Here is a 13,378-nt window from a genome sequence, read left to right as displayed (position 1 = left end):
CCCTGTCCAAGTGTTTTATAGTTTGGACTAAAAACAGGTGTCGTGTGATGCATTATTAATGAAACACTTCTTTACTCGGTATTTGACCTTCACTCGTTCTGACACCGAAACATAAGCTGAATACATTCCGTTCCAAACCAAGCTAAGCAGTGACAGACCCCAGCCCAGGACGATGACATCATCTCTTCCTGCCAGCAGAGGTTCCGGGGCTCGGAATCCTCACACGAACCCCGACGATCTTTTCCAGTTTACGTCCGGACTCTAGCACACCTAGAGCGTAAATTCATTGCGAAGTCTTCCCAGACGTTCCAGAGAACTGCTTGTGCTTTGTTTACTGCCCGTCTGAAGACACTGATAGGGTTTGATTTCACTTTGTATGTGCAAAGTCTACAGATACGGAGGAAGATAAGAGTCAGCGCTAATGAGACTCGAGAGCAACAGAGATCGAGAGAACACGCTGGATCCGCGTTGCTTTGTTTTAAATAGTCCGTTCCAGAGTCATTACAATTGTAGTAATGACTGCACTTTGGCTTTGAAGTAAATAACATCCAAAAAGAGAAAATAGGAACATTTTTCTCCTGATCGATTACTTTCAACACATCAAACCCTCAGCTATCAAATATAAGTGAGTCAATAGAAAACTAAACCAATTACAGATTTGCACTCCAATTACTGACTTTGTCATCACCTTCATTCTTGCTTAGTCCACCAAAAGAATACTATTTATTCAAAAATATTGGGACACCTGACTTTCCCTGCCATGTGTGCTTCGTCCCTAAACTGTTACCACAAACCTGGAGGCACACAATTGTATTGGGCGTCTTTGAATGCAGTAGCATGGAATTGCCCTTTTACTTGAACTACGAGGCCCTGTGTACAAAGCCAGCTTCATTAAGTTCTGCTTTACATGGGTTGGAGTAGAAGATCTCTTACTATAAAGCTGCAAACCTATTGAAGACCTTCGGGATAAATGTACACCCCACAAGCTGCACCCCGATCTTCCTCACCTAACCCACATCAGAGTAGTTTATCAAGAGTGGCAGCTTGGCGATGCTGGGGCTTGAACCCCTGACCTTCCGATCAGTAACCAAGAGCCTTAACAACTAACCCACCACTGCCCTAAATCTAGTGGAACATCTTCCCTGAAGAGTGGAGGTTATTATAACAGGAAATGGGGACTAAATGTGGAAGGGGATGTTTAAAAAGCACATAGCAATTTTCAAATTCGATCAGATGACCACAACCTTTTGTCCATCCGATGTACAGTATGTGGGAAAAAAATAAAAAAATTGTAGAAGGAAATGGAGGCTCAACAGAGCCATTTCCAAACTCAAACAGACATTTGTGTGTGAGACCATTACAGAGTGATCTACCTCACTGGTGCATCCCTCAGTCTCAAACACCTTCACTATTAATTTCACTGTAGTTACTGAATAATTCATTTTACAATGAATATTAGAATAACAACACTGCTCATGTGAAAGGGATTCAGAAAAAAAAAGGAATGACATAAGACGCCAGAATAGACTTTACAACCAACAGGGTGGAGAAATGATGAGGGTTAAGGAAGACCTTTGATTTGTTGCACCTCACAAAGCTCTATTAGCTGTAACCCTTTGCTGCTAACAAAAAGCACCTCCACCACCTGCACAACCAGCACCCCTACCATGTCCACCACCAGCAACTCCACGACTACCGGCAACACCACCACCTCCATGACTACCAGCACCAACACGACCACCTCCATGACTTCCAGCACCAAGACCACCACAATGGCTACAAGCAGCACCACCTCCACCACAATCACCCCAGACTGTAGAATATAACAGAGGCCTTTTAAAGTGTTTCCATTTGTCTTTTACAAGCATTTGTCAAATTTTCTTCCTGCATTTGGTGTGTCATCTTTGGCAGAATCTGAGCTAATACTTATAGAATGTTCTGATTCAGCAATCTGTTCAAGGACAAGAATTATCTTTAGCAGATTTTTTTGGCTGAACTTCAAGAAATAGAAATAAGGCAGATAGTAAAGGCGCTCAAGCCAATGAGATGGGATGCTAATCAGGTATCCGTTTATATATCAGGGGTCAGGCCAAGTCTTAATGTGCATGCCTGCTGATTAATCCGATATCTTGCTATGACTTTGGTTTCTCCTTTTGGATTTATTTTATTATGCTCTTTCGGCCTGCATTTGATGCATCCTTGAAGATTTTGAAACTCGCAGCAAAAAATATACACTATATGGACAAGATCACTCCAGTGAAACATCTTCCCAGAACAGTGGAGGTTTTTATAACAAAAATGCGAATGGGGACTAAATGTGAAGTGGAAGGTACAAAAAACACATACCGATCATAAAGTAGATGTCAAACACCTCCTTATTCAATTAACATTGTATATTAATATGCAAGACATTGAAATGATGATCGAACATAAATGGAATTATGTAGTCAGCAGAAACGTGTTAAATAACCCAGAATATCTTTTATAGTTTCGACTCTTCAAAGTATCTTTTGCTTTGATGAAAGCTTTACCTCATGATATAGTTTCCTGAGATGTTGAGTGCTTGTTGGTTGCTTTTCCTTCACTCTCCGGTCTAACTCATCACAACTTTATTTATCTGATGCAGCACTCTCCTTTTTTTTGCTCTTCATGCCCCAGAGGTGTGTTTGGGGTCATTGTTCTGTCGCAAAACAAATGATGATCCCACTAAGTGCAAACCAGATGGGATGGCATGTCGCTGCAATATTCTGTGAGAGCCATGCTCCTCTCAATTTTGACTAAATCACCAACAAACCACCACCACTTCATCACACCTCGTCCTCCATGCTTCACAGTGAGAACCACACATCCAGGAACCCCAAAAATATCAAATTTGTACATTTTTCCAAGCAAGCCTCTTCTGTATGTTGTTCATCTGAACAGTGGGAATTGAAATTTGTCTGCCACTTGAACTTCAAGAAGCATTTTTGTAAATCTCCATTTAATCCGCTGCAGCAGAGGTAGCTCTTAGTATTGCTTTTCCTGGGATGGTCCCCATGAGAGCCTGTTTTATCACAGTGTTTGATGGTTTTTTTGACTGCACTTGGGAATACATTTTAAGTTGAGATTTTTTTTCTTAAATTAATGATGGACTGTCTATTGCCTTTACTTAACTGTGATTCTTGCCATAATATGGATTTGTACAGTAGTTGTAGTAGCACTAATAGGGCTATTGACTTGGTACTCACTCTGTCCTCTGCACAAGACAAATGAGGGTCTAAAGCACATTAAGAAGGTAAGAAATGAACTCTTCACAAGGCATACCTGGGAACTGAAAACCATTTCAGGTGACTACCTCAAGAATCTGATGAGAGAATGCTGGGAGTTTGTCAAGTTGTCACCAAAGATATATGGAGCTGTTTTTTTGTTTGCTAAAGAATTCCAGATATTCTTTCAAAGTCTGGATGTCCTCAGGATTAATGTACAATGTTAAAAATAATACAAATAAAAAAAAAAACTGCTAGTGCAACACTTTCTAAATGCAATATACTGTATACATTTACATGTACTGAATATGCAAATCGTTTGATTTCGAACTTTCCCCTGGAAAAAAAAGTTCCTTTTGGTCTGAGATACTGTAATAATCTAGAAGAACAACAGTCTCTGCAATTTGCGAATGAAATATCAGAACAGAGGGAAATCTTATTTGCCTTAATATTAGTAATAAAGACTCGAGTAAGACAGAATGTGGATGTGTTTGTTTTGATCCGACACGGATACGTCAAGGAAAAAACGAATAGTCCGGTGTATTACTGTTATATACACGGCGCTGTATTATTGTTATATACACGGAGCCGCGTTACCGGTATATACACGGCGCTGTATTATTGTTATATACACGGAGCCGCGTTACCGGTATATACACGGCGCTGTATTATTGTTATATACACGGAGCCGCGTTACCGGTATATACACGGCGCTGTATTATTGTTATATACACGGAGCCGCGTTACCGGTATATACACGGCGCTGTATTATTGTTATATACACGGAGCCGCGTTACCGGTATATACACGGCGCTGTATTATTGTTATATACACGGAGCCGCGTTACCGGTATATACACGGCGCTGTATTATTGTTATATACACGGAGCCGCGTTACCGGTATATACACGGCGCTGTATTATTGTTATATACACGGAGCCGCGTTACCGGTATATACACGGCGCTGTATTATTGTTATATACACGGAGCCGCGTTACCGGTATATACACGGCGCTGTATTATTGTTATATACACGGAGCCGCGTTACCGGTATATACACGGCGCTGTATTATTGTTATATACACGGAGCCGCGTTACCGGTATATACACGGCGCTGTATTATTGTTATATACACGGAGCCGCGTTACCGGTATATACACGGCGCTGTATTATTGTTATATACACGGAGCCGCGTTACCGGTATATACACGGCGCTGTATTATTGTTATATACACGGAGCCGCGTTACCGGTATATACACGGCGCTGTATTATTGTTATATACACGGAGCCGCGTTACCGGTATATACACGGCGCTGTATTATTGTTATATACACGGAGCCGCGTTACCGGTATATACACGGCGCTGTATTATTGTTATATACACGGAGCCGCGTTACCGGTATATACACGGCGCTGTATTATTGTTATATACACGGAGCCGCGTTACCGGTATATACACGGCGCTGTATTATTGTTATATACACGGAGCCGCGTTACCGGTATATACACGGCGCTGTATTATTGTTATATACACGGAGCCGCGTTACCGGTATATACACGGCGCTGTATTATTGTTATATACACGGAGCCGCGTTACCGGTATATACACGGCGCTGTATTATTGTTATATACACGGAGCCGCGTTACCGGTATATACACGGCGCTGTATTATTGTTATATACACGGAGCCGCGTTACCGGTATATACACGGCGCTGTATTATTGTTATATACACGGAGCCGCGTTACCGGTATATACACGGCGCTGTATTAGATGCTATATTTAAGTGAGGATTGTACTGTAAAATTTGATCCTGAAGCTGACCTTTGGATTCCAGTAAAACCAGCTTAGCGTGATCTGGGATTAATGGTGTGAAAAATAAAGGCACAGAAGCAGGCCAGTGTGTGTGTGTGTGTGTGTGTGTGTGGGTGTGTGTGTGTGTGTGTAAACTGGTGTGAATTGTATTATTTTATTGTATATTTTACTCAGTGACTTGTAATATTTGGAGAATAGGATGTATCGTGTTTCATGTGATGGACATTTTATGGACTTATTCTCTCACTATTTCTTTTCCGCTCTCCAATTTCTCGGTTTCTCCATAAAGTCTCCACCAATATTATCTCATCTCTCTCTGTTTTCTCCCCCTCCTTTCATTTCATCCCCCTTTTTATTTCTGTCTGTTTTTTTTTTTTTTACTTTTTCCTGCTTGCTTTTCCTCCCTTACTTTCTCATTCATGTTTATTCATCCCTCTCTCTCTCATTTCTCACCCTCTCACTCCCCCCCCCTCTTTTTAATTCCCACTCCTTTGCTCCCTGCTTATTTTCTCACTTTTCCTTTTCCCCTCTCCAGTTACTCTCTTTTCCTCCATTTCTCTTAGTTCTTCACTAACTTCCTCTTTTTTTATTCGCTCCTGAGAGCCATGCTGCTGTTCTGCATTGTGTTGTTGTAAAGATGCAGCATACACAGTGTTAGACATGAGAGACTTACAACACACACACACACACACACACACACACACACACACACACACACACACAGGTAAAAGGTCAGTCTGTTCATGATTAGAATATATTCCCACATCACTAATGCTAAATGTCATGGCTTTCACAAAGGAACACACTCTCTCTCTCTCTCTCTCTCTCTCTCTCTTATCTTTCCATTTTCTCTCTCACTCATTTCTCTTTCTTTTTTTTTTTTTTTTTTTTTTAAACAATACTTTATTGATCCCACAGGGAAAGTGTTATTTCTTCACATATCCCAGCGATATTAGGAAGCTGGGTTCAGAGCGCAGGATCAGCCATGATACAGTGCACTTTAGCACAGAGGATTAGGGGCCTTGCTCAAGGGCCCCAAAAGTGGCAGATTGGCTATACCGGGGCTTGAACCCTCGACCCCCCAATCTGTAACCCAGAGCCTTAACTACTGAGTTACCACTTCCCTCTTTGCTTATTCACTCACTTTCTTTTCTCTCTCTTTTTCTTTTTCTCTCTTTTTCTGGCATCTTATGGTCCCTGTCTTTATTCCTCTTTTGTTTTCTCTCTATTCCTCTTCACACTTTCGATTTTGCTCTTTTTTCTGTCCACATTCACTCTTACTCTTTCTTCATTTCTCACATCTTATGCTTCCTCTCTCTCTCTGTCTCTCTCTGTCTCTCTCTCTCTCTTTTTTTTTTAAACTTGTTAGCATGCTAGCAGGTGTCATTAATAACAGTAAATAACGCGGCTCAGCAGCTACAATCCCTGACGCTCCTTGACATTTTTTTTCCTTCCTTCAGACAGCGTTTTATCTCTGCACCCTGATGCAAATGTTGCGAAATCCCTCATTATGAACGATTAAGGAGGAGAAACGACATGAGTCATCAAACACAAAAGATGTATTCCAAATATGCAAATCAGGTCCAGGACCCACAAACCGTCAGCTCTGTTTATTGTGCAGATCAAATCTGCTGCAAGAAAACACGTTCTGCTACACGTTGTGGCCAAAAGTATTGGGACACCCTACCAGATGTGGTTCTTATTTAAACTGTTACCACAAAATTGAAGACACACAATTGTACAGGACGTCTTTGGATGCTGTAGAATAAAATTTTCCCTTCAGTTGAGCTTGGAGGCCCAAACCTGTTCCAGCATGACAATGCCCTTGTGCACCATGACGATCTGCTTACGTGGGTTAAAGAGGAAGATCTCCTGGTATAGAGCTCTAAACCCTAGGGATGATTTGGGATGATTAGTACCTCAGGACCTGACTTTATCATCATCCTGGTGGCTAAAGGAGTCCAAAATCTCCCCAACCATCTAGTGGAACATCTTCTCAGGAGTGGAAGATCTCCTGCTATAGAGCTCTAAACCCTAGTGAACACTTTTGGGATGATTAGTTACCTCAGGACCTGACTTTATCATCATCCTGGTGGCTGAATCTCACACAAACCTTCACAAAATCTAGTGGAACATCTCAGAAGTGGAAGATCTCTTGCTATAGAGCTCTAAACCCTAGTAAACACCTTTGGGATGATTAGTTACTTCAGGACCTGACTTTATTAACATTCTGGTGGCTAAAGGAGTCCAAAATCTCCCCGAACATCTAGTGGAACTTCTTCTCAGGAGAATGGAGGTTATTATAACAGGAGATTATGGGACTAAATATGGATCGGGAGGTTAGAAAAATGCAATCTTATGGTCAGGTGTCCACAAACTTTTGGCCATAGCGTGTGTAGATAGAGAAGGAATGAGATGCTTAGATTACATCTGCTGGTTGGAAGGTGTGTTAGGTGCCAGGTGCATGCTGGGAGTGGGCAGGAATCTAGAACGCAGATCTTCTGATTTACTGTCTCACTTGTTTTCTTCTCAGCGCTGACGAGAGGTTTGATGCCACCTTCCACACCAACGTGCTGGTGAACTCGTCAGGAGCCTGTCAGTACATACCTCCAGGTGAAGCTCACGCACCCGCTACTGATCTTCTTTACCTTCATCTTCATCTATGGCGAATCAAATGCTGATGTGAAAAATGTGTGTGTGTGTGTGTGTGTGTGTGCGCGTGTGTGCGCACATGAGACAGGTATTCTAAAGAGCACGTGTTACATCGACGTGCGCTGGTTTCCGTTCGACGTACAAAAGTGCGACCTGAAGTTCGGCTCCTGGACCCACAACGGCTGGCTGCTGGACCTTCAGATGCAGGAGGTGGACATTTCAACATACATTCCTAATGGAGAGTGGGACCTCGTGGGTGAGAGAGAGAGAAAACACACACACACACACACACACACACACACACACACTATCTCAACATCTGCCTCTTTCATTCTCTCGTTCGTCGTCTTTCTCCATCACATCTCTGTCACATCTTTCTCTCTCTTTCTTATTCTTTCATCCTCTCTCATATTTCTCCCTTCCTTTCTCTTTTTTCTGCTCTCTCACTCTTTTCCTCCTGTCTTTTTGTCTCACTGCCTGTCTCTCTTTTTCCCTCTCACTCATTCTCTCTCTGACTTTTTTCCTCTCTTTACATTTCCTCTTTTCTTTTACTTATTGCCTGCCTCTCTCTCTCTCTCTCTCTCTCTCTCTCTCTCTCTTTCTCTCTCTCTCTCTCTCTCTCTCTCTCTCTCTCTCTCTCTCATTAGTCTTTTTCTCTGTATCACATCTTCCTGTCTCTCTCTTTTTCCTTCTTAAATGTTTTCCCCCACTCACTCACCCACTGGTGCTGAACCTCCATGTCTTCCAGAACCAGCACAAAAACCTGAAGGAAGGAAAAAAAACGAGCTTAAAGAAAACATCAGATCGGATCGCTGAGGCAAACCATTTAGAGTCGAGTGCAAAAGTTTGCATCCCCTACAGGGAGAAAGAAAAAAAAAACACGTTTCGGTTCATCCACAGAACAAAACCGCCATCATTTCACTGCGTCTTCCAGCTGAGATGATAAACACTGAGATAAAAAGCAATTGGAAAGAACGGGTCAGAAATGAGAAGAGGGAAAAAAAACAAACAACGACGACGACACGAGAGAAAAAAATTCAGGCTGTGAAAAGTGTCTCTGTAAACACTTTATTATATACACACTATATATATATATATATATATATATATATATATATATATTATACAAACACGCATTTACATTAATATTCATTTATTCCGTAGTATAATGAACAGGGGGAACAGAAGAAACAGGTGGAACAGGAGGAACTGGAGGAACAGGGGGAACAGAAGAAACAGGAGGAACAGGGGGAACAGAAGAAACGGGAGGAACAGGGGGAACAGAAGAAACGGGAGGAACAGGAGAAAAAGGGGGAACAAAGGGAACAGAAGAACAGGGTGAACATAGGAACAGGAGGCAGAATTCACATGAACCAGAACAAAATCACCCGCATCCAAATAATAAGATCCTCCACTCCTCTGGGAAGATGTTCCATTAGATTTTGTGATTTGCATGAGCTTCATTCACACTGACGGAGGTGAGATGAGAAATCCGGGGATGCAGTCAGCGTTCACATTCATCCAAATATCTCTCCAGCAAGGGATCTTTCACTCCAACCCACTCTTCATGAAGCACAAGTTCATGCGCAGGTGCATTGTGATGCTGGAACAGGTTTGAGACTCCTGAGATCAGCTCAAGGCAAATTTTCATCACATACAATATGTGTGTGTCTCTAAATTTTGTAGCAAGAGTTTGGAGAAGAAACACATATGGCATAGGTTTGCTGATTAGGCAGCGATCAGTGGCATGTGACTAGGTCATGTGACCTGCAGTGGCTGATGGGTAATGTAGTTTATGGAGACAATCCTGCCCATTAGCGTATAATTCCCAGATGGTCAGTAATCCAGATGTCACTTATTAATATTATTATTATTATTATTATTATTATTATTATTATTATTATTATTATTATTATTATTATCAGCACTGTTGGAAAAGAGTTTATCATGCTTTTGGCGTATAAATGTCAAAAACACGTTCAATATATTCAAATAATGATGGTGTGGATGAAGAGACCCCTCCCTCTCTATCCTTCTCTATGTATTTATCACTCTGTAATTTAACACCTGTCTCTTTCTCTCTCCCTCTATATCTCTGTACCTCTGCCTGACTTTCTCTCTTCCTCTCTCCGTTTTTCTCTCTCAGCATCTTTCCCTCTATTTCTCTTCTTCTCTCTCACCAATATCCCTCTACTTCTCTCTCTCACTCCCTCTATATCTCTTTAAGTCTACCCGTCTCTCTCGCTTCCTTTATTTTCTCTCTCTCTGTCTCTTTATCTCTGTCCTATATCTCACTCTCCTCTCTCTATCGGTCTCTCTCAGCCCAAACCTGTAACAGATGTGAATGTAATGCTAACTGCTCATGTCCTGACCCTCACCGGGACAAACACACACCGAAACCTCTGTCGGATTCCTCCACAGCGCCAGTAGTCGGGGGCAGAGCTTCAGGAACCACAGAAAACACCACACAAATCAATGTTTTTCAGATTCTCACTTCACACAGGAGTCCATAACAGACAAATCTCTCCACAGGAAAGAGACGATAAAGATCTCAGACTGGATTTTTGTATCGGATGCAGTAGTCGTGTTTATCTTGCTCGCACATCAAAAAGTAAAGCTGACCTGCTGCTCAACCCGTAGAAGAAGAAATTGGTTAAACTAATTAGAACATACAGCTTGTAAACTATAGTGCCAAAAGTAATGGGACACCTGCCTTTTCCAGCCAGATGTGGTTCTTCCCCCCAAACTGTTACCACAAACTTCTTCTTTGGAAGCAGTGACATGAAATTTGTCCTTCACTTGAAATAGGAGACCCGAATCTGTTCCAGCATGACAACGCTCTTGTGCACATCTCCATGAGAATATGCTTTACATAGGTTGGAGTGTAAGATCATCTGCTGTAGAGCTTCAACCCTATTGAACAACTGATCCATTGGGATGAATTGTTCCTCCTGTTATCCTCCTGTTAGTATCTAACTTTACTCACACCCTTGTGGCTGAATGAACCTCACACAAATCTCCTCAAAATCTAGTGGAACATCTTCCCAGAAGAGTGGAAGTTACAGCAAAAAAGGACTAAATGTGGAATGTGACGCCAAAAAGATTCACACCAATCTTATTGTCAGGTGCCCACAAATGTAATTTGATACAGACAATCTTATCCAGGACGACTTATATGATCTCATTCATACACTGAGCACTTTAGGGTTAAGGGCTTTGTTCAAGAGCCCAGCAGTGGCAGCTTGGTGGTGCTGGGATTTAAACTCATGACCTTCTGTACTTAATGTCAATAGCCTGCTACACTGACTCAGGACTACAGTTTGCATCTGATCACTATCACTGCACCTTATAATTCTATATCTGTAATAAATGGACATTCTGTGCCTCTCAAGGTTTCTTCCTTATGCCGTCTCGGGGAGTTTTTCCTGGCCACAGTCGCCACCGGCTCGTTCATCAGGGACAAACTAACACTTATAAATAACATCTTATTCATTCTTTATCACCACATTATCTGTGTAAAGCTGCTTTGAGACAATGTTCATTGTTAAAAGCGCAATACAAATAAAAATGAATTGAATTTAACTGATCAGAAGTCTAACATCTTAACCACTAACCAAATTTAAATCAAACTGCAAAAAAAACCTTTAAGCAAAGCCCTTAACCCTCAACTATTCTTCTATTCTATTCTTCAACTGCTCAATTATTAGTTGCTCTGGATAAGAGCATCTGCCAAACAATAAATATAAATAAATATAAGCCACCACCTCTCAATTTTCTAGCAATGAAACACTATTTGGCTAATTAGAAACTTACAATCAAGGAACTTTATTTATATTTAAAATATTTTGACATTCAATCTCAAATCATAAACTCTATACAACAATAAACTCAATAATTAAAACCATTAAAATGCAAAGGGAAAAGTAGCACAGGTTTTTGGGGTCACATGCAATACCACGTTTCACCACAGGGGGATCATGTGAATAAGAACGATTAGCTAGACAGATGATCCGCTGTGGCGACCCCTAATGGGAGCAGCCGAAAGAAGAAGAAGAAGCTTGTCATGTTTTGCTCAGAAATTCCGAGTTACTCTGTGTATCAGTTCGTTGAGGCTGAAGATCGTGTTGAAGTTGTTGCTCTGATTGTTTCTGATTCGCACGTTTTGACGTATGAGTTTTTTCGCCTAAAGCTCTACCAGAGAATTACAATTCCGCTCGTATTGAGAAGACGCAGCAGGTCTGAATGTATAATGGAGCACAAAGGCAGGAGGGAATGTTCTAAATGAGTTTCGTTGAGGAAACGCGCTGCCAGAATTGGCTTTGCATTTTTAATTTCGAATTTCGGAAGTGAAGCACAAGGAAACTGATGAATTTTACATAAGGGGCTAATTAGAGAGCATCAGTGTGGCAGTGTATGCAGATCAGTATCACGCTTTCCTTTCATTTTTCTCTTCTCTTTATCTTTCTTTCACAAACACACAAACTCCAGTAATGCGAGCACAATAATTAATCTGAGACCTGCGGCGTAATCAGTTCAAAAGTTTTCCCTCCATCTTCTACTACTATTCCACTGATCCCTCCACCCTTATCCTCTACCATTTATCCACTCATCCTTCCATCCTCTACCACTACTTCAATGATCCGTCCTTTCTGATTCCTCCATCCTCTACCTTTCATCCACTAATCTCCCATCCTCTACCACTACTCCTCTGATCCCTCCATCCTCTATCACTGCTACACTCATCCTTCCATCCTCATCTTCTATCATTGCTACCCTCATCCCTCAATCTTCTACCACTGCTCCACTGGTTTCTCCATCCTTATAATTTACCACTGCTCCACTGATCCCTCCATCCTCATTCCATATCACTGATCCCTTCATCCTCATTTTATATCACTGCTCCACTGATCCCTCCATCCTCATCCTCTACCACTGCATCACTGATCCCTCTATCCTCTACCACTGCTCCACTGAGCCCTTCATCCTCGTTCTATACCACTGTTCCACTGATCCCTCCATCCTCATCCTCTACCACTGCTCCACTGATCCCTTCATCCTCATTCTATACCACTGCATCACTGATCCCTTCATCCTCATCCTCTACCACTGCTTCACTGATCCCTCCATCCTCATCTTCTACCACTGCTCCTCTGACCCCTTTATATTCATTCTATACCACTGCCCCACTGATCCCCCCATCCTCATCCTCTACCACTGCTCCAATCATCCCTTTATCTTTGTCCTCTACCACAAGTACTCAAATTGTGACATCTGGACACTTAACGGCATCTGAAGGACTCGCAGACGTGACAGTTCCCGAAGCTTCTTTTCACATCTGAAATACATTCGGCAGCGATTCTCTTTTGTGGCGATGTTTAATTTAAATAAAAACATACCATCTGAAAACCGATTTTAAAAGCAGCACCACAGCCACATTTACTCAATCTATAGTCTCTTATTCCCTTCAGGCGTTTTCACGGATTCGGATAAAATATCGATTCCCAACACAGTGTCTAAAACATTGTGTGTGTGTGTGTGTGTGTGTGTGTGTGTGTGTTTGTGTGTGTGTGTGTGTGTGTGTGTGTGTGTGTGTGTGTGTGTGTTTGTGTGTGTGTGTGTGTGTGTGTGTGTGTGTGTTTGTGTGTGTGTGTGTGTGTGTGTGTGTGT

At 41.8% G+C, this 13,378-nt stretch overlaps 1 protein-coding gene across 1 annotated transcript in view; it reads left to right on the top strand.

Annotated features, from left to right (window-relative positions):
• Positions 1-13,378, top strand: part of chrna8 (cholinergic receptor, nicotinic, alpha 8) — a 53,539-nt gene that overhangs the window by 33,986 nt on the left and 6,175 nt on the right. The window contains exons 5-6 of the mRNA XM_083532915.1: positions 7,593-7,672; positions 7,800-7,967. Coding sequence (XP_083389041.1) covers positions 7,593-7,672; positions 7,800-7,967 — 248 coding nt within the window. The remainder of the gene's footprint in view (positions 1-7,592; positions 7,673-7,799; positions 7,968-13,378) is intronic.

This window comes from Silurus aristotelis (assembly GCF_946808225.1).
Source record: "Silurus aristotelis genome assembly, chromosome: 27".
Lineage (NCBI taxonomy): Eukaryota > Metazoa > Chordata > Actinopteri > Siluriformes > Siluridae > Silurus > Silurus aristotelis.
This window is presented reverse-complemented; position numbering and strand designations above follow the sequence as displayed.